The 22605-nt window shown below is 38.6% G+C and overlaps 1 protein-coding gene across 1 annotated transcript in view; it reads left to right on the forward strand.

Moving 5' to 3' along the window:
* dcc (DCC netrin 1 receptor) overlaps positions 1 to 22605 on the forward strand; it is a 375235-nt gene that overhangs the window by 310264 nt on the left and 42366 nt on the right. The window contains exons 23-26 of the mRNA XM_086300044.1: positions 4620 to 4782; positions 6038 to 6261; positions 6588 to 6704; positions 18812 to 18961. Of these exons, the coding sequence (XP_086156170.1) occupies positions 4620 to 4782; positions 6038 to 6261; positions 6588 to 6704; positions 18812 to 18961 (654 nt within the window). The remainder of the gene's footprint in view (positions 1 to 4619; positions 4783 to 6037; positions 6262 to 6587; positions 6705 to 18811; positions 18962 to 22605) is intronic.

Raw genomic sequence — 22605 nt, forward strand, 5'->3', positions numbered from 1 at the left:
ACAGTTTCTCTGAGCTTCTGGGCCTGTGCTACTTTGCTGAAGGGCATCTCAGTAGAGGTTGTTACTACTCTTGTTATCATCAGTAACATACATTTTGCTCGCGGGTCAGTTTTGACTTCCTGTCAGTTGCTGCTATTGTTGCATCTTTTTGTTATTTAAAATTACGGACTCTTTTTCTACTTTATACTCAATAAAACTGTAATTTATTGTAAAAACAAATATTAATTTGATGAAAGACATTTTTGCCACGACCTTTCTTAATCTAAAAAGCTTTTTTAAGATGAAATTTAACAAGGTGCCAATAAGTGGATGAGCAGAAGACTACCATTCGACTAACTAAAATCAAATTTTTGTCTCCACGGTTACCTTTAGTTAACATCAGATGACACAGTCCTGTACATAAAACATCAAGAGTTTTAAACCTCCTGTACAAGTTTTCCTTAATGTATAAATAGGAACAAGAAAAACATTAATGGTATTCTTGTCACAGTCCGGCGAGGGCAGACTGTATGTGTTGACAAAAGGACCCAAAACGCAGACTCCAAAAACTGAACGTGGCGTGGATTTAACAAAAAACAAGCCGTTTATTGAGGCTAGCAAAAGGGCATTGGTGAAACTAAACAATAACCCAAACTGGGTGAACTAAAACTAAACATGAAAAAACCTTAAACATGGTGAACTGACATAGATTCCTGAAGTAGTGACATGGACGAGCAGATGACCTGACAAAGAATGACTGAAAGCACACGGACTAAATACACACAGGAGGATAATGAGGGAAATGGGAACACATGGAGAAACAGCTGACACACATGAACATAACGACGTCACAAGGAGAGAGTAACACTAAAAACATTGAACATAGGAACACAGGACCCCTTCAAAATAAAACAGGAAATACAATGAGACGCAGACCTGACAACATAAGACACACAGACATGAAACACACGAAGGGCAAGGGAGACTTCACAGGGGTTGAAAACACAAGGGGGAACTAATAAGCAAATGAACATAGGAAACTTAATAAGCTTAAACATACACTATAAACATCAAAATGAACTAAAACTCAAAACACTGGGTCATAAGACCCAGGATCGTGACAATTCTGTACAAACTAATCTGTTCTGTCATGTAGCTATATAGCTACATGTATATGCAGTGATACAATGCACACAAGTTATTTAACTTGTGGGATCAAGGTATTTTTCTCACGGGCATGTCATTGAACAAGTTGTTTCTCTTGTGAGAAAAATTTCATTATATTGAAGGAACTTGTGGAAAAAGATGTTTTATCTCTTGGTCGAACTAAATTGCTTATCTTGCGGGAACAACATGTTCATATTGTTGGAACAAGTATTTTGTTCTTTGTTTAACTTGTGGGAACAATTGTTTTAAATATTTATCCAGCTTGTGGGAACGAGTGTTTAACCAAGTAACTGGCGAATGCATTAGCATAACAGGAAAAGACCTGAAAGTTACCTGAAGTTTAGCCAACTTGTTCCCACAATATAAACATCTTTGTACGCCCAGGAGCTATAAAATATTTTAAGTTAGCAAGTGACTCCTACTGATTTCAGTTCTGTTTTTCATGCTAGAGTAGCATGAATTTAATTATGTGACATTCTGAGGTGTAAATCAGACCTAATTAGCTGAGTTCTCTCCATTTTATGGTCGCTGAGTTCATCTGAAGTGAGTGGATAAGTGCTAAAGAAACAGAACTGTACCACCGCTGCACAAAAAGGAAATGCTGATTAACAGGTGATGATTGACTTGATTTAAATCATTTTTACCTTCACTTTCACATGTTTAACTTGTCACTTGTGAACAACTGTGATCATTTTTAACCAGTGGGGAAAAATTCAAAGCAATCAACGTGTGCACAGTGTAGCTGAGGTGAAGGTAGTGTCATCAATCACAGGACTTTCAGGACTTTGTAGGTCTGCTATTTTTTCATTTGATCTTTTGGACTTTTTATTTTCAGATGTTGTTTTTAGTTAGTTTTAATCACCAGAACTTCTTGGTTTGGACTTAAATGCACATTTTTCACACAAAACGCTAGAAGGTAAGACTTTCCACAAGCATACCTATTTTCTTACCATAGAGGCAGATCCTGGTCAGTAAAGGATTGAGATCACGCTGCCTGTATATAATCCATGAATGTAACCATGACATTAACCATTGGTTTCTGGACTTTACGTTTTGAATCCTCAACGTTAGCATTTCTGCAGCCACCACATTTGATTTTAGGAGCCAGATGTGACCACGTGTGGATAATAAAATCAAGCACTAATCTATCACTTAATGCTAGCAAGCGTCTAATACATGTTTGTGGTAGACAGTAGAAATTCTACAATTTTACTCATAAAAATTGAAGCATAATCTTCCTTGATGGCCTGCACCACACAGGAAAACATTATATTTGGCAGGCAGATCGATTAAAATACTCTAAAAGGCGCAAACACTACACATGAATTCGCTATTGCCCTCTGTACAGCACGATTGTACAGCTGTTATAAAGGTCAATACTGTCCATAAAAATGTGCGTGCTTTTATCCATCCATGAAACTAAGCATTTTAACATGAGAGGCTGTGATGAGTGACTCGCTTTTGGAACCAGCATCACGTGGCCACTCGAAGATCTGCAGTTTTCAGACCTGAAGGTTGACGCTTTGTTCAAAAAAGAAGTTGAACTGTCATCACTTTTTCTGGTGACATCAAAGGTTGAACTTAGTATATTTTAATTACCCCATAACCTTTGCTCTCGCAAAACAATGAAAGCAGAAACTGCATCAGCTAAAACTCAGAATTCTGAAATTAAATAAAGAATTTAAAAAGAAAAAAAAGGAAGAAAGATGATGAAATTGTACTTTAAAAAGGAAAAGAAGGTGGTGTTGTGGCTTCTGTGCTGTGGCCGTAAGCTTTGATGGATTGTGGTTTTCATTGAGAGAGACAAGCAAATGGAGAGAGAAGGTGAAAGAGGAAAAGTGTCCTGCTATCTCTTTTCCTTTGTGTTTCTCTTTGTCTCATATGTACACACCTCTCTTGATATTTTGTTCATCCATCTTCTCCCTTTCTTTTTCTTTCATTCTCTCTCCCCTCTCAGTCATTTTATTGTCTCTCCATTCCTATGTTTTCCTTTCCTTTTTCCACCTCTCCAGCTCCTCCCTCTTTAACACACTTCCCTTGCCTCTGCATTTGGACTTCATGCCCCTTATGTGTTTCCTATTTTCTCCCTCTCTCTGCGCCAAGGTCGAGTTAATGAATGACAGAGCGTGTCATCAATTCCCCTCTTTCCCTTTACACCTGTCGTACACTCATACACACACTGTGTATTGATCGGTAAAGCAGCAACAGCAGCAGCTTTGCGTTTTCAGTCCAGTCAAACCACTTCTTCTTTTTCCTTTGTCTCAATTTTGGGTATCGTGGAATAACATAATGGTTGCACAACTAAGACAGATATAAAAATGTGACTGTGAAGCAGTTAAATATAGCAATTTGCCTAAAATTTGATTCGGTATATCAACTTATAGTAGTGTTACCCTTCCTGTTCTGCTTTCCACATGATATTATGAAAAAGGTAAAACCAAATTTAAATTTCAGTAAAATTCAATCTTCTTTGAATAGAAAAAGTTAAATGATTAAATGATTTCTTTATGGCTTTATTAGTCTCTCACATTGTTGCGGAGTAATTGTGGATCAGTCTTCTTCACAACGTTGCTTCAGTTCATTGAGGCAAACGTCTCCACTTTGGGCTCGTCTGCCAAAGCACATTCCTCCAGAAATCTTGTGCTTTATTCAAACCTTACAAACCTACGCTGTGCTGCCATCTTCTCCTCAGCTAAGAAACGCGTTCTCCTCGTAAGCCTTCCAGACAAGTCGTACTCAGTGTCTTTCTAAATATACTGTCACCATGTGACCTTAGGTTGAATTAAATTGAATTGAATTAAATTGTAAATAATCTTTCTCATTGGAGAATGATGGACGTCAAATGAACCTTCTCTGAATAGAGCAATTATTGCTTCTCTAACACACACCTGAATGCTCCTGACCAGCAAACTGACAAAACGTCTGAATTTATATAGGTGCTGAGACTTGCTGGTGATCAGTTAATGCATTTGATTAGCAGCACCTGACTGTTACCCCAACCTTATGGAAGCAGTGACTGTGCTTTTCACGGGATTTCATAGAGTTCTGTGAAAACTTTTTTTTCTTCATATTTAAGCACCTTGAGGCAGCTGTTATTGTGGGTTTATATAAATCAACTGAATTGAATATAACTGTGTCATCAGCAATCATCAAAATGTATGAAACAATTTTTGTCTTTTCTTTTTATGGTGAAATTTAGTTAGTTTAAAAGATCTAATGAGCAAAAGAAAAAGCATTAACAATTTGCCTGAGATATTACAGTATATATAATTTATTGTTGTAATGTTGACTATATCAAGCATTTTAGGTGAAGGTTTCAGGAAAATGTTTGTTATACATAATGAATTCACAGTAAAAATGGCATAAACTTTATAAACTGATGTCATTTTAGTATATTCATTTTGAATATACAGATTTCAGTGTGCATTTATTCATGTTTCTAACTTCTGCCTCTCTTCTTGTATTTATTCCAGAGTCTCCAATTGGTCAGATGCGTCCCCCTCACGGCAGCGTCACCCCTCAGAAGAACAGCAACCTCCTGGTCATCATTGTGGTTTCTGTGGGAGCCGTCACCGTGGTCGTGGTTGTCATCGTGGCCCTCATCTGCACACGGCGCACCTCCGCCCAGCAGAGGAAGTAAGATGTTTCATTCATCTGTGTGATGGCAATAAACGGCTGTCACTGTAATGAGGCAGATGGTTAATGAGCTGCCCTGCATGTCTTGTTTTTTCTCACAGAGATTTACTCTGAAATTAATGTCCCTGCCAGCTCACACAGGTCTGAATATATGTACCAAATCACAAATAACCCAGCCAGCAAAAACCTCAGTTAGATCTCTGCATGTAGACTTTATCATCCCAGGAAATGTCAGTTCATCAGGTTTTAACGTTATTTCATTGTAGTTTGTTTTGTCATGGTTTTCTTTTTATAAACACACTCAAGAGGTTTTATTTACTCTTTCAAAACCACCTGTTAGAAGTCAACTCACGCAGATGACTTTTGTAACAGCAGGAATGGCAATTATGCCTTTAAACTCGACTTCTAGCCTCCTTGAACCGATTTGTAAGAAATGCGACAGAAAAGCCGCAACTGTGTTCACAGTGCATCTTCAGTGCATTTCCATTCTCCAAATCAATATGTCTTTCATTGTGGGTGCATCAGCGATGGTCGACCACTGCAGGCACCAAGATTGCTTGGGAGAAGAATACCCTGTTTAGCCCACTGCTACAGAGACAGAACTTCAGATAAGCAAGAAATAATGAATGGATGAACAGTTTCAGTCTAGTTTGTGTTCATGAAATTGCAGTTTTTAGTATTTTTCTCAGTTTTAGTCAAAATGATTATTTATATAGTTCATGAAATTACACTTGGTATCATATAATCCACTAATAAAGTGGATTAATTTCATCTTCCTACCTTCAATCCACCTTTATTGTAATCCTGTTCATGACATCATATGGTGGCTATGAGAGCTCAACATCCTGCAAATTAAAAAACAAAACAACAAAACATCTTTAATGATTTGAAACACAGGAAAACTCCTCAAAAATACAGATACAAGTAGAAATGATGCTCTGGTTCAGAGAGTTTCTGTATAATCCCATTTATAATGTCAGTATAATTTCATAATTCTCCTCCCCACATTTCAGTGAGCATAATCTTGTTTCATAATCTTCAAGAGTTCGAGGCAGTTCAAGACATTATGCCAAATTTCATTTGAATTCATACTGTTTTATGATCCAGATGATCAGATTTGAGTACAGCTACAGGTGGAGAATTCACAGCCCTCTCCACCCCACAGTGCTTTCATTTAGTGGAAATAAACGATGATGGATGGAGTGTTTTCTTCTCCTGACCCTCCTCCCCGGTGCGTTTCTCATCCTCTGTGCAGGAAGAGAGCAAGTCACAGTGCCAGTAAGAGGAAGGGCAGCCAGAAGGACCTGCGGCCTCCGGACCTCTGGATCCACCACGAGGAGATGGAGATGAAGAACATGGAGAAAGCTCCCAGCATCGCACCATCTGGCCACGATTCACCAATCCAGTCTTGCCAGGACCTCCCCCAGGTGGCACACAGCCAATCAGAGAGCCAGATGGGGAGCAAAAGCAGCCATTCAGGTACAGCACTGATTCTCATTTACCAATCAATTTAGTATATAATGTGTATAGCAAAGCTTCATTTAGTTACACTCATATTTTTTATGTGTTTAATTAGATTTAATCTTATAGTTTCTCTTTATTTTACATCATTACGTTTAAGATAAATGGGTTATGAATCTTGGTTTAATTAGCTGTGTAAACAGGCCTAATTAATAATGATAAAAACACAAAAGTATCAAATAAAGATCTTTTCCAAGTGGAAAATGGAACGCTAAACCTAAATCCTAATCCAAGGAAATGAAGATGTCTGAATCCCTGATTGGGTTTTGATTGTGATGTTCCAGGAGCAGATGCTGATGAGGTTTCCAGCAGTATCTCTACTTTGGAGCGTTCTCTGGCTGCCAGGAGAGGAACTCGAAGCAAAATGATGATTCCCATGGACTCGCAGCCGAGCAACACACGTAAGAAACGCAACAGAATATATGGATATTGCTACTGTGAAGCTAAGCTTTCATATATGAAGTACTATTTTGAAGCATTTTGGCCTCTGACATGGGTGTGTTTGTTTGTTTGTTTTGTTTTTTATAGCTAGAAATGATAACTTGGTTAGCAAGCTGGATCCTAATAACTGCACAGGTGAAACACATATGTTGCTAATAAAATACTAAACTTCTCGGACAGTCTGCTCAACCATTCTATTTGTCAGATAATTGCATTAAGGATGCTCCATAAAGCACTAAAGGTCCAGTTCAGTTCATCCAATTAGTCTAATTGAATTGTTGGAATCACAGACTGTATATAAATAATGAACGTAGCTTCTGGGGGAGCACCCCCTGGTTTGTTGTAAAGCTTCAAATGCATCTCAGCCTCATCTGAGGCTTTTTTATACCATGCTTATTCTCATTTTTTACTTTAATTAGGACCTTAATTTACAAAATAAACTTTGTGTTTTCTTCAATAAGACTCATAACTAGTGGTTGGGAACACACACTCATCACAAAAGTGTTTATTGAGGTCAGAGAGCACCAGAGCTGAGAGTTATTTTCTATCAGAATTCTTAATAGCCCAAAGTGTGTTTTCCAAACACAGGAGTCGCCCTCCAGTAGACATCTGGAAAACTGTGGGTTTAAGACACTTTTGCAGTGGATTCACAATCATTTAAGCTCTTCTATTTATCATGATTGTTTAGAGCTCTTTGCCTCTCGATCGCTCTCCTTCTTGGTCATGCAGCCCTCGCAGCCTGGAGGTTTGTTGCGGCTCATTGTCCTGCTGAAAACAAACAGTGTTCCCAGGGATGGTGTGAGCATTGTATCACCATATGCTTCACAGCAGGAACCTCCTTTACTACATCTCACAAACACATAAAACCAAAGTTCCTATGACATCAAAGCCCTGATTTCCACTGGTCTGACGTCTATTCCTTTTCTCTCTTCTTCCAAATAGTTCTCTTCTTCTGCATATCATTGCCGTTCTGTAGTTCAGCTATGATGGCCTGATTTTCACAGTCAAACTAAGAGTGTTTGATCTTTGAAACAGCGACTAAATTCCTTTTAAGGAGGATGGAGGGATGGTAGTGGCATAATTAAGATGACTTTTACCCAGGAGACATGAGTTTGAGATCCATGCGGGACTCTTTTTCTTTATTGCACAGTTTTCTATTCTTTTTGGTTGCTTTTTTCTAGGTTAGTAGTCCATCAGAGATTTTATATGCACTTATTCACACAACTGCAAAAGCCCTGATGCTTTGGTTACTTTCTGTTCATTGGTGATGTGCAATGAGTGATTATTATTAATATCAATTATTTTATGGACTAAAAAAATCCCCCAAGTACTGGATTTGATGGAAAGCGTTACAAAATCCTCTCTCTTGTTGCAACTAAGCTCTGACTCGGATCCATCGGTAAATTGATTGTCATCATCCAGTGTGAAACTTTTGTATGTCTTGGGCAACACAAACTTTTAGCCTCCTCCTTTCCTGAGAAGTGGTTCAGCTCTAAGTTTACCAAATTGGGTCACCTATAAATTCATTTATCTTCTGATGGTGGGGTCAGGTTTGTTCTACCTCGTGGTGCTTTAGTCCTTATCCACCTTATCTAGCTACAATTTGTTTATGGTTCATGGAGTTCGCCCTTGAAACCTGACAATATAGCCATTATTTTATTATAATAAAGCTTCTGTGCTTCTACTAAGAATATGGGAATTTTGACACTATTACTTGGTTTTGATGCCATTATTTCCAGACACTTAATTTTCTGTCAGAGTGGCTGGTAGTTGTGAAATAGTACATACAGAACAGCACTGAATTTGTTCATAGTTGCTGGGAAAATGTAGAACGCTAACACACAAACCCAGTGACCAATCAGTCAGTGACCTTTTCTCCAAAGCAACTCAGGTAGTCAGTAATGTCTAATTTGTGTAGGGTGACTTTACTGCACCACAGTAAAGTGACCAGCTTCAGTTAACCTGAAACTAGCAATGAGTGGATAAACATCAGTTAGCTAGCCTACATTATCTGAGGTAGTAATTGTTCTTCATTTCTCAAGGTTACGGGTTAAATAACAGTTGTTATTTTAAACATCAGGAAAAATATGGAAAATCACTTTCCTGAAAATTGGTGAAGCTCACACATGCATTCTTATTTCTGTCTAAAGCTAGTGAGATATCATCACATTTGATGTAAAATCTGTGACTGAAAATTTCAAAATCACATATAATTAAAGAGCTCTGCAGTTTCTCAGATTAACTTGGGAGCATACTGAACTGAGCGTATTTTACATTATGCTCAATATACGTCATTGCTCTTGCTATTGGTGCTTGAGCTTTCACATGGTACCTCCAGATGATGTCTCCAGTGGCCAGTTGCCTTAGGGTGATGATGATGATGATGATGATGATAGTCAGAGAGTTCATCTTTCTTTGACTTTCCAACTTTCTTTGGGAGGTTTAGATGTAAAAAGTCTTTCAGGCAAAAGCAAAGTTGAAGAGAGAGGCGTTCACACTTGCACCAACTTTCTCACACTGATAATTAGCCTGTTCATTCCCTCAGAACGACTCAGAGGACAGAGTGGAGGGGAGATCTGAGGACACGCCAGTGACGAGGGGATGAGCCTGGGAAAGACAAAATGAGGAAGGAGAGGCAAGCAGCGAAAAACTGGAAGAGAGTTGGCAAGATGAAGCGGGAAAAAAGGAATGTTGCTGTGAAACCTCAAAGATTCGGTTTACAGTGTGCGACTCCAGCAGTGGCTCTGATCAGATCACATGAGGGGTTTCACATCAGACACAAGAGCAGCTTCAGCCAGTCAACACGGCTGTGACTGTAAAAGTTTTACCAAAGACATGATTGCATTTGTACTTTTCTTTGTCACTCACACTGATTAATGAGTACTGAGCCATTAAATTCCGTGTTCTACAACCACCTAATGGAGTCTGGTGAAGTTAAACAGCAGTTTACGGTTGGCTGGTCAGCACAACTTTAATTTTAAAGACGTTTATTGTAATGCATACCACACTATCTAAAAACAGACCCCTAAATTCTGCACTCTGTTTGGATGAATTTAAAGCATTAGTCTGTAACAGTGAGTCATCAGTGTAGAAAGAATAGCTGGAGTTTGATACAAACTGAGTTTTCTATCTCATTCACTACTGTTTTTCTCCAGATATCATCGTATCGCAAAGATAATTTGGCTATACCTCTTTAGGGTGTTATTCCCTGTATCAGAACTGGCTGTTTTCGATATTAAAATACTTCATTTAAAGGCACATTCTGCAAAGAGGTCTCTAGTGATCACTGCTGTGTAATTTGGCAGATTTGCAGTTTTAGAAATGATTCTTTGACTTAAGTACTCTAACTCATCATAATTCTCATGGAAAAAAACAACAAGTTGGTAGCACCTTGTAGAAGCTTTTCAGTTCATAGCATAAGGCCCTGTTCCTCTCAGAGAAGACTGTGGATAAAAGGAGCATGGCCACCATGACATCAGCAGTTTCACATTATTGATATTACCATCTTTTTTAATATTATAATATTATCTAATATTTGAGTATTTGGAGAGGGTCTGCGATACATTGGCAGCCTGTCCAGACTGTACCCCAGCTCCTGCTCTATGAAAGCTAGAATAGGCTCTAGCCCAACAGTGAGGGACCAACATCCCAAACAAAATCAGTGACTTTCATTGATGCCTAGAAATGTCTGTCAGCTATCACTGACTGACTGACTGTGTCAGCAGTTCCCTAAAACACAAAAGTTATGGTCATAACCCAAAATGTAGGTTACAGTAAGCCAACACAACCAGCACTCACAAACATGAAACAGACCTATGTCAAACACCATCCCTTCAAACAGCACACAGCTGATGGCTTAGCCAAGGCTGAGATCTTAATAGAAACATAAAGTCACTGTAATGCCCCGGTCTTGCCACTAAAAAAACCCACCCAAATGATTACCTCTTGTTACATGATTTAGGAAAGTACAAACTGACGGTCAGGATTAAAATCCTTTACTTAAACCATTTAACGCCATTAGAAGAATGTTAACTCTGGTTTAAAGGGTCAGTCCAAGTCATCTCCTCCAGTATTTCTTCAGACATGTCATGTCCCTTCATTTTTATCATACCCCTTTTGAAGCTCTTGCAGTCCTTAATTACACCAGTCTCCTGTCATTTCCATAAGACACCTTTTAACTGTAGCACTTGTGAAGTCTCTAAAGCCGTCTAAGACTATGTCAAATTCTGTTTGATGTGCATCACCCTCGTCGGCTCATCCTCGCACCAACTCTGTCCCACTTCCAGAATCGCAGTGACACCTCCTCCTGTCCCAGCACCCATCGCACTGTGGGTGGAGTTCATAGTGTAGGCACTTGATTTTAAACAGCTGTTTGTATAAAACTGTTTCCTTTCACCATGAGGTTGATGCAGAACATCTGCAGAATCTCTGTGATACCAAATTGTGTCTATGAACCAGTTTTGTGCACAGAAGCAGGTTGTCTAATTACGGTGTTCTCTCTCTGTGGAGTGAATATGTTTTCAGTCACATCAGTGAGCAGAATGTTTCACATTGTAATTACCCTGCTCTCAGTCTGGCTGCATGTCTTGAAGGATTTGTGTCCTCTTTTCTCTCTTTTATTTCTTCTTCTTCTGATGTGCAGTTGCTGCTGTTGTTTAACCCAGTTGTAACAAACTGGAGTCACTGAGGTGAAGCGTAGCATCCAGGTTATAATGCTGTGTGGTTATTTCTGGAGAGAGTGAGTCAGCGGCCAAGTGATAATTCTTGTTAGCATGTAACAAGGACTGTGAGTTTACATAAATGTGGGTGTTTGTGATATGTGGGTCACCATAAAGCAGGAAAACCCTCTGGCTTCCTCTGCCAACACTCAGACCTGTTTCCTATTCTATTTTTTCCCTCTTCCTATCTTTTTTATTTGCTGTCATGTTTCACATTTCATAGATTTTCCTTTTATTTTATTGTTTTTTGGAAGTTCTGTCAAAGACTTCTCTGTTCTAAGCTGTGGCACTGCATCTTTTAGAAATACCGTTTCTCTTTCTGTAAAAATAGAAAAGCTTTAAGGTATTTTTTGTTTTTGGAGAGGGAAGTTAAAGACAATACTGAACTGAAAAACACTAGAAAGTGGACGTTCCAGTCATAGTTTATAATACAATTAGTAATCTGTTTAAATAGGCAGCATATTTTTGTTGGATTTAATTCACTAAACACCTAAAGTATATCAAAAACCACGCTAACAGTTCTTTATCTTCAAATTTGAGTGCATATAGTTAAAAATAAATCTCCAGTGTTGTGCAAAACTCTTGAGCCACCCTTCATTTCTTTATATTTTGCTTCCAAGGAACCAGGCTTTCTTGTGATTTTTTTGAAAGTGGTCTTGAGATATGATTTTCTTTCAGAAGATTTTCTTTGCGTATCGGCTGCTTTTTCACTGATGTTCAGTCCACTCGGTGTTTTTCGTTTGAGCCACTTTGATATATCAATCATTCAAGCATAAAAATGCATCTGTTTCAAAGCATGAACCAGTGTTTACATATTTACACATTTTAATAAATCACTGTATCTATTTCTCATTTTCCTGTGTAATTATAAAGGAATTCTGGTGGAGAGTCCCAGATTTTAAGCCATATGCGAATGTTCCCAAGAGGATCATGGACCCCTATTGATCCTCTACCTAATCACACGAGCCAAGGTGTGAAAAAAGGTGTGGTCACAATTGTTTTTACTGTGTCCATGATGCTCTTGGGGACACTTCCAATAGGGCTTAAGTTGAGGAGCTGAGACTTTCAGGTGGAGCTTAGAGTATAACTACTGCTCCTCCACATCAAAGCGAGACAGTTGAGGTGGTTCAGGCATCTGACCCAGGATGCTTCCTGGACGCACCCCAGGTGTTTTGTATCAGTTTTACCAGTCGGAAACCCCGGGGCAGACCCAGGATACGCTGAACAGATCGTGTCTCCTGACTGACTTGGAAAGGCTTTGTTGTGCAGCAGATAGGAACTGGAGGAGGTGGGTGAGAAAAGGGAGCTCTGCTTAGACTGTTCCCCAAGGAACCCAGACCTGAATACTGAATCAGGGCTAGAAAATGGATGGATGGATGGAAAATCCTGCACAAAAACACACATGTCAATAAAGGTTTTTAAATTGAATTCTAACTGTCAAAAGAGACAGATGGCCAGTTTTCTTCTCCAGCTGCTTCTTCCTCTTTGAAACCCAGAGGTTATTACACTAAACCATCATCAATACCAGCATCGATCAGACAGTATTGATAATGGCAGGGCTGTGATCAGCTGCTTTAGGAGGTGTGTGTGTGTGTGCTCATTTAAACAGAGTCAGGGTTTCATTACAGCAGCAGGACGACCAGAGATGAGCAAGTCTGGTCAATACACTTATTGGCGGAGAATATTGATGAGCTTGGTGCAGTGAGGTGGGGAGCTACAGGTTTATGGAGGTTTTGTAAGAGGGTGAGAAGGAGGCCAGAGATAAGAGGAGACAGAAATACAGATAGAGATCACAAAATGCTGAATTTTGCATAAGAGGATATAAAAAAAATGCTGTTACATGAAGTCACGTAAAATTAACAAAGTAAAAGTCACAAAGGCATTAAATAGAAATAAAAAAGAAGGAGTGATAAAGAAACCATACAGAAAGAAAAATATTGAGCAAAAACAGAGACAAGAATGGATAAAAAGTTTGATCAACAATGACACAAGCACACTGAGATGAAACCCAAATAAAACTGATAGAAAACTGTGAGAGTGAGAGAAGAAAGCCAGACCGGAGACACAAAGACACAGAAACAGCAGGTAGAGGTAGAGATCATCTGACGTCTGCAGAGCAGAGATGTTACAGCCGGGTTTTAAAAAAATGAAACAGAAAAATATCGAAGAAGCCTGGAGCTCCTTTAGCTTAAGCAAAATGCAAGAGACATAAACAAAGAGAGAAACAGTGTGGACCCTGCAGGGGTTTAAGAATAACGCACGTTCCACCAAATCAATTACAAACAATTTACTTAAATGTTCTCAATATTTCCCCCATTAAATAAAAAGCAATCAAAGCAAATAAAAAGTCTACTAGTGCAGTCACTACTGTCATGCATGACATTACAAACACCGAAAGTGTGTTGAAAAGCTATTTACAATTTCAGTCAAATTGCCTTTTTTGTTAATTTAATGTGCAAATGTCCCTAATGCATTTGTCAGTTTGCAGCTATCTTCATAATGAACGTGTCAGTTGGATGTTCACTGACACTGATTTTATTCTGTATTTATTTCTTTCCTGCTAAAGTTTTCAGTCATGGTTGTAGTTTGTTTGAATGCTAACACGGTTCCTTTGTTTACTGCAGCCTGTCTGCAGTCATAATAAGACATTTTTAAATTCTTTTAATTTAAATCAAATTTCTAGCACAAGAGTTTGGTCCTTGCGCTTCCTGAGATATCCAACATGCCTCACAGACAGCAAGCCCTAGATCTGTTGGAACTCCACCATCCCTCCTTTTCCTCCTCTCTAATCCCCGCCCTGCCCGTGCTGGCAAATTCTTTGGAGCAATCCTTCTACTCATGCCTTCAGGACTTCTCAGTCCAGGCAGTCATTCCCTTGATGGCTTACAACCTCCTTCAAGATCTAAGTTGCAATAAATCTTTCTTCATCATCTTTTTTCGAGTCTTTGCCCAACTGGGGCCCGCTGACTTCTGTTCAACAAAATGTTCAGCAAATTGAGGTTCCAATGACACGAGATAAAAGACATACCAACTCGTGTCATATACAACCATATGATATTTTAACCAAGATCACTACGTTTACCTAATCCTGATAAAAAGTCCTCTCTTGCCTTAATCTTACGACACTGATATAAGATTTGTGTTTTGTGTAACTACACCAGATACTCGTTGTTGACAGCGGTGAAAACTGTATCTGAATGTTCATAAAAAGTTGTCTGCATACACCAAAGCAGCAAAAAACTCATTGCCCCGAAATGCAGAACTGACCGCCACAGTAAATCCTTTGTGCCGGTGGCAATAAGACTGTATAACTCTTCCACAGAAGCTTCTTCTTTTAAGGCTGCGCTCAGGACCTCTTCAGAGGAAGCTCATCTCTGCTGCTTGTATTCTCTCTTATCCTTACAACAATAGACTGGTACCCATACACTTCCCCATTATTTGTAAAAAAAAAAAAAAGACCAGCAAGACTTGGGAAGCACTTCATTCCCAACCATGAGTGGGCATTTTGGCCTGCAGGAAGTGTACAACTTGATAAAGCCAACAGGGCCAGGTCACCTGAGGTCACCAGATCAGAAAGCTCCACACAGAAAATCTTTAACACATGGTGAAGGGATGATGTCCAGCTCTGTCTGGGAACTAGTCTGCCCCTAGTGTATACCAAGCTCTCCTTTTGGTTGCACAAGGACTGAGTAGTCTGTAGCAATGAGCCGAACGCTCCACACAGAACACCCCCTCAGGGACTTGTTGAACACAAATCACACGGAGATTGGTTGGGCAAAGTCCTGCACACCGCCCAATAACTTTGAGAGGGTAAAGAGAACTCTGTATTAAAAGTAATGAAAAAAGTACATTTGATTCAATATTTTATGAATCTGTGTAATTTACCATCCGTGGTTTTTTTTACACTGACTGAAACTCAGCAAGTCCGCCAGCTATACAGTTACACTGCTCATTTGTCATGCTACCATCTGAAAAGCTCCATGCCAGTTTACACAATTTATTCTCATTCAAGTCGAATAAGTATATTTCACAAAGTGTTGAAAATATCAATTTAATAATCTTCACAATTATTATAATGACTAGTAAGAAAAATATCTTTATAAGCATTGTTATTCCCCAGATCTTTTATCTATCCACTTTTGAGAAACATAGATGAAAACAAAAATGGAGAAAACTGTTTACAACAAAATGTTAAACCTTGGGTCGTGTTTCTTTTTTCTTTTTTTGGATTGATTTCCTTACAGCAGGCTGGTGAGCCTTTAATTCAGTATTACATTGAAAATATCTTTGTAGAAAACAGAAATGGGCTGTTGCAAATGTTTTCTTTTGAACACTTTTTTTTCCTTATTAAACATTCATTTATATTCAGAAACACAATGCTGAATTCACCTCCAGCCTGAATGGAGGTGCGTAAAGAAGACACAGCTGGAGAGAGACAAAGAGAGAAATATGTGCACACACACACACACACACACACACACACACACACACACACACAAAAAAAAACAAACAAACACTGACGGGTGCCTCTTATCTTTTAAACAGCTTGGAGAAGCAGTGTGTGTGTGTGTGTGTGTGTGTGTGTGTGTGTGTGTGTGTGTGTGTGTGTGTGTGTGTGGACCTGAGGCAGTGTAATCAGTCTCAGTGAGTTTGAGTCCCTGCAGTTTCCTCTCAAGGTCACAATATGAACTCTATTGGCTCCGACTGACTGTCTGCTTTACAGTCGGTGGGACTGTTACAGGGCTGCTGATAACATCATTAAAACTGTGACATTATAAAAAACTTCTTCCACCACAGATCGTACTTCTTACGCTTCTCCCTTTCTGTCCGCTGGCATAGCTCTTTGGTTACCATGGATATGTACATGCAGGTGCTTCACTGGTTGCTGTTCTTCAGTGCAGTGAACTTCCAGGTCTCCTAACTAATGAATAGCTGCGAAAAAGAACAGTCTGTACATGGTGAAAAACTATCTTTGCTGTCATGATTTACAAATACTACACCTGGATGATTCAGGATAGTTAGTGGAGTTTGAAATGCAGGTTTTCATACAGAAAAAAGAAAATTTATGTTAATAGCAGCAATAATAATAATAATAATAATAACAGTGTTTAGAATGATATTAGAATTCTGCTGCTGTTTCTTTTTTGTGATACTCAGAATCTGAAATGTAATGTCTTCTAACATGTGAATCGTGCTGTGCAGCTTTACAGTCATGTCAAAAGTTGTCTCAGGTTTCTCTCCAGTACCCTTTGCTTCATTAGCTTAGAAAATGACCTTTGTAAGTGTCTCTGATTGCTCTGGGGGACTCTTTGCCCACTCATCTTTATGCGTTGCTTCTTTGACATTCTGCCATTCTCATAATGTCCCATCACAGAATTTAAAGTCTCAGCTTTTACTAGAATATTGCAATTTGAGTCTTTTTTTCCAGCTATTATGTTGAAGAGTTTGTGCTGTACTTGGGATCATTGTCATGTTGAGTGATCCTACTGTGCTAAGCTTTAACTGTGAGATGCACTGCCTCACATGTGAATACTTTGGTATAGAGAGGAGTTCATGGTTGAGTCCTGTGGCTTCAAGAACAAGCTCCAATCATCACCCCTACACCACTGTGCTTGACGGTTGGTATGAGGTGTAGTTCATTGTGGCCACACATTTCTCCTGATAACCCTTCCAATGATGCCATACTTGTTCAGTCTTCTTCAGTTTGCCATTAACTTTATTTAACCTGCTAACTGATTCTTGATGAATCCCAAATGTAGATTTTGGGTTTTGTTTGGAGTTTCTCTGAGGCTTGGAAGTTCTGACCTCTGGGTGAATTTGCTGGAAAAGATGGAAAGACAAAAACTTCTCCTTTTATACAGATGCTTACGTTTGCTGATTACGTGAGTGATTAGCACTTGATTAGCATTGGGCTGGTACTCAAACTCCTCCTTTTTCACAGGAATGCATAGAGTAAACTGACTTTCTCACATGACTGCACATAAGATAACTTTCACTGAATGTCTACTTGATACCATGAAACAGATAAATGAGATCATTTGAAACTATCCAGCACTATAACATATACAGCAGGATAACCCTAAAGTAAGGATAAATTGGTGCCATGTATCCAATTGGACAAATCCTAAAACAACTTCTCAGTCAGTGTTGTCACAGTCTACTCAGCTTTACTCTCACATTCTGTTTTTTCTCACACAAATAAACAACCACAAGGGTAAAAGAGTTAAAACTTTTCATTTAAAACTTCATCATACTACGGAAGCATAGAGCTGCCACCCAGGCAAAAGAAAAATACAAGTGTATCACGTTATAACGTGAAAGGTTTATTGTTCTAACAAGATACTTTTCCTGTTTGTACAATATACTTTTCACGTTTGAACAACATAATATCACGTTATTACAATATACATAATTATCACGTTCGTACAATATAAATATTATATTGTACAAACAGGAAACGTATCTTGTTAGAACAATAAACCTTTCACGTTATAACGTGATACACTTGTATTTTTCTTTTGCCTGGGTGGCAGCTCTACGTATCATACACCAAAACTTTGTGTGAAAAAAAATTTCATTGACAAAAAGAACAAAAATATTTTTTTAAGTCCACTCGCAAAACTGACTAAAATTGAAATAAAACTTTTAGAAAATCTCTAAAGTTTGACTTTTTAAAATGTGTAAACCTAACAAGTATGAGAAGGCGTTTCTGCATTTTTAATGAGACCAAGGTTTCTACATGATTGTGAGTAAAACAATATTTTTTAAATACGCTTTCTTTCCGCTGACAAATATCCTCGTATTAGAATTAAGATTAAGAAAACATTAATGGTCAAACTAGGCATGAGCTAAAATGAGCAAACACACATCTGAAATTGAAAAACGAAACTGAAATAAACATAAAAACTTTCTGTGCAATGACTAATATTGGTGGCCCTGACTCCTGTGCGTGTCTGCTCTGTCACTGCTATCAGCCTGCTTCTTTATACATCTGTTTCAGTGGTGCTCACAGTTTGTTTTCCCACTCTGACTCATGTATCGCTGCCTCATCTCTCGCTGGTTGAGTTATGTGATCAGTGCTGTGTGTTTGCTTGTTCGGCTTCTGCGTGTTTGCCGGCAAGATTACACAAACACCGCTGAGCCAGATTTCATGACGGTGGAGAGATGCAGCACGATCAAAGGAAGAATCCGTTGAGTTTTGGTCGTGATCAGTTCTTCATAAGCTTTATAAAAAAGGCACTGGCATCGGTGGAACGTGAAATCGCAATCTCTGTGTGGTCTGCAGGTTTACTGTCTCTGTTTCAGTGTGGGTCACTGGAACACTCACCCTGTTGCTCTTTCTGTTTCAGCGGTGGTCAGTGCCATCCCGGTGCCAACCCTGGACTCCTCGCAGTATCCTGGGATTCTGCCTTCTCCCTCGTGTGGCTTCACTCACAACAAGTTTAGCCTGAGACCAATGCCTTTCCCCAGCCTGACTGTGGACAGAGGATACACACCAGGTACTTTGATGCCATTACTATACTTCTAATCGTGCTGCAGCAAAAATAAGCCTGAAAAAATTGCCACTGCTCAGACAACAGGTAGCTCTGTGGCCAGGAGGCAACAAAAGGTGTGAAAGAAAACTCTGATGTCTGCTTTCTACACTTTCTTATTTCCATGTGATATGTTTAGATTAACCTTTATGTTATGTTGTGCCAACAACATAAACTGCTGTAGTTTGCGCAGTCAGCAAAGGAGATTTCTTCCTATGTATATTTATAACTGAACACTGAGGCCAAGAAACACGTTGTTGGTTACCAATACTAGTTCATTTTATTTTACCGTCAAATTACAAATTTCTTCTTTCGGGTGTCCAGCAGTCATGACATTACAGGTCTACATTTACAAATGTAGAGGATGTCCTCATTCTAAGGGGCTTTTGCATTACTAAAAGATCATCTTGCTAGTTAAGACATGTAAAACGTATAAGCTAATCAGTGACACAAAGCAAATTTTAGAAATAAAATATTACAAATATTACTGTTGTTCTTATGGGAGTGACAGTTGCAGTGACATTGTAGGTAAACTGCTTTGTTGTACATTGAATGTGACACATGGGAGAACCAAAGCAACAACATGATCTCGCACTTACAAGAGGATGATGAAATGAACGTAACATATATTGGATTTGTTAGGAATCTTTCTGAAAAAAACATATAGACGTTCATAATTGCTGTATATGTGATGATGTTCGTGCACATTTTAGTTCAGTGACATACAATATATTCATGGTATGAACTTGTCAACTAAACATGAAACATTAAATGTTATTATTATTATTATTAAATTTTTTTGCTAACCTGCAGATGTTTGAATGTATGACAGACATCTGTTATATTAAAATCAAAGAGCCATACTTATTTAAAAATAAATATTTTGCCAAAGTAACGGTGATCAAATAGTAAAAATTTGAATGGCAGCAGTGAGGGGGCGGGGCCTAATGATTTCTCAAACTAATATGAGAGAAAAACTAAGCACATTAACTTGCTACATCTGTATATGCTAATATTGTTGTTATGCATGTAGAACTGTCATAGATAGAAGTAAACATGTAACTTTTCCAACTGTTTGCCCACTGTTCATTTCCTTTATCTCACTGTTGTATTCAAGTCTCGGTTTGCTGCAGGGCTAAATGGTAAACGGCATGGTGGGGAGCAGTAATTCAGTAATTCAATAATTGGCTAATTCCTGGTTGGCTCGTATCAGTGATATAACAACAGCAGAGAGGCAGAGTCAGTGGACGGCCTGACACAACACGAAGGTTGATCACTGCTGGCAAAGCACACAAGAGTGGAGGCGGGTGGGGCAGCTAATGATAGAGAAAGGCAAATATAATGAGAAAGCTGCTAATGAAGGAAAAACGATAGAGACGTACACGCAATGAGATTCAACAATGGACTCTGCTGATTATAAAGGAAAAGATAGAAGATTAGGGCCAGAACGAGTCAACTATGTTCCCCAAATAACATAGACAGTAGCAATACCCAATCTGGGAGCTTTAGACTCTGCTGCTATGTGGCTAATTAAACTAAGACATTGATCCCTGTAGAACTTCTTAGATAAATTTAAGTCAATTCATTAGCATGGTAAAACACTGAATCCTCCCGAATCTCGATGGTTACACCAGCATGCTCTTTGAATCCAAATGATCCAATTCATCTGCTTTCTGCTCTGAACAACTTAATGTTTATGTACTTTATAGCTCTCCTCTTTTTCAAGTAGATGACATTGTCTCAAAGTTTTTTGGAATATTGTAGGAGGAAATTTATGTACATCCTTTCATGCATGCAGCCTTGGACATGATGACAGAAGCTGCGTGGTGTGGCTGAAATAGTCCCACCATGTTCATATTACCATACCATCTCATGTCACATGACAGTATTTTGGTCATGTGTTAAAATGTAACTATTTTCTCTTTTTAGTCCAGGCTTACATTGTGTGTTCACTCGGTGCTAACCCTAATTCATGTCCATAACTCTAACCCAAGTAGAAGCACTTTTTTGGGAAAAAAACAATAGTTATTTTAATTTATCAGATTAACTGATTGTATTTTTTCCTCATTGACAACATGTATATGGAGCATATTTTTAAAATGACATATTCTAATAGTACAGGGTTCTGATTAAGGTTAGGACAATCACTAATGATGTTCGAGACCATCTGTCACTGGTTAGAGGTGAGGAAAAGGAGACAGGACAGATGTTAGTAATTAAAGAGTAGTGAGGAAAAACAAAATGAACCACTTGCTTTTGTTTTTTTATTTTGTTTTTTCCCATCATTATTTCAGCACGTGTTTTTGAGGGGTTTAGTAAGGGAGTCATGTTGATGTCCTCTTACGAGAGTTCTCAGTGGTGGATATTAAAAATGTATGCCTCAGACTTTATGCCTCAGTTCTTTGAAAGATTTGATAACATCAGACTCATAATCTTTTCAAGGCCTTTGAAGGTGCAGCGAGTAAATGTAAGTGTCTGCTCTTCCTGGCAAATATGGTTACCCTGTATTGCGCCGTACTGACACATAAACTTTGGTTCTTTTAAAGATTTCCTCATGTCATACAAGGTTAAGCAGATTCTTACTTTAAAGAAGTTATGATACCTGGGTGTAAAGAACATTTTAGTGCCATCATTCATTTCTTATTTTAGTGTCCTTGCTCTGGTCTCCATTTATTACCGGAACATATAACCACAGAGACTGCAGTTTATTTTCTGTTATTTAAACCAGGTTATCAGTTTTGCCTGAGTCCCTGCACCGTACAGTTACACTAACACTGCCATATGTAGCATTTTCCCTACAGTCTAATTGTCTAAATGTGAAGTGTCTCAAATAACCATCTTTTAATATAACATTTACATTCCTGTGAGTTAGCCAAATGAAATGAATATTGTGTTTCTTGCTATTCGTTTTTCCTTTAAAGGCATTTGGTGTTTTCAGTATTCAAGTGTATTCATGTAGCCCTGCGAGTCACTATTTTAAAAATCCATTTTATTTTTTGCAGTGAATTGTTATGGAGAATGTTACCAACTTTCCTCCTGATAGAGGAGGTAATGCTGTGTTTCAATCTGGAGATAATGCAGATGTATTTTCTTCAAAACTAGATTCTTGGAAAAACACAAATTATTGTTTCTTCTCATCGTCTCTCTGAGCTTTTTGAAAGTCTTCTATTTTTATGTCTCGGTCCCCTCTTGTCACTTTTTTCCTCCCCCTCTCATTTTTACTCTTTAACTGCGCTCACGTTCCTTCTCTCGGCTCTCCCTCTACATTCTCCTTCTTGTCTCAGCTGCTTAATGAACGCACAGCAGCTCTACATACAATAACCAGCTTTCCAATGTTCTCTCTGATCAAACTGGCTGTTGTTACACAAGCAGGAGTTTCATCTCTCACGACACATGAGAGTCAAGTTTCTGCACGCTGAAGATTTTTTTTATTGTCTTTTCCTTTAACAAGAAGCTCTTCTCCTTTTTTCCTCTCATATGTGTCTTTGACAAGATAAAACAGGGTTTCGCAGTGTGGAGAAATTCATCCAGCAGAGAAGCACCAGCATGAAGCTTCACATTCAACAAGAAACAGAATAAAACTAAGACCTGGCAGGGTTTCTCTATGCCAG

This window comes from Aulonocara sp. 'chitande type north' Nkhata Bay, linkage group LG7, assembly GCF_057382095.1.
Source record: "Aulonocara sp. 'chitande type north' Nkhata Bay isolate Kocher_YH1m ecotype deep benthic linkage group LG7, A_spYH_male_GT1.1, whole genome shotgun sequence".
In the NCBI taxonomy this organism is placed as follows: domain Eukaryota; kingdom Metazoa; phylum Chordata; class Actinopteri; order Cichliformes; family Cichlidae; genus Aulonocara; species Aulonocara sp. 'chitande type north' Nkhata Bay.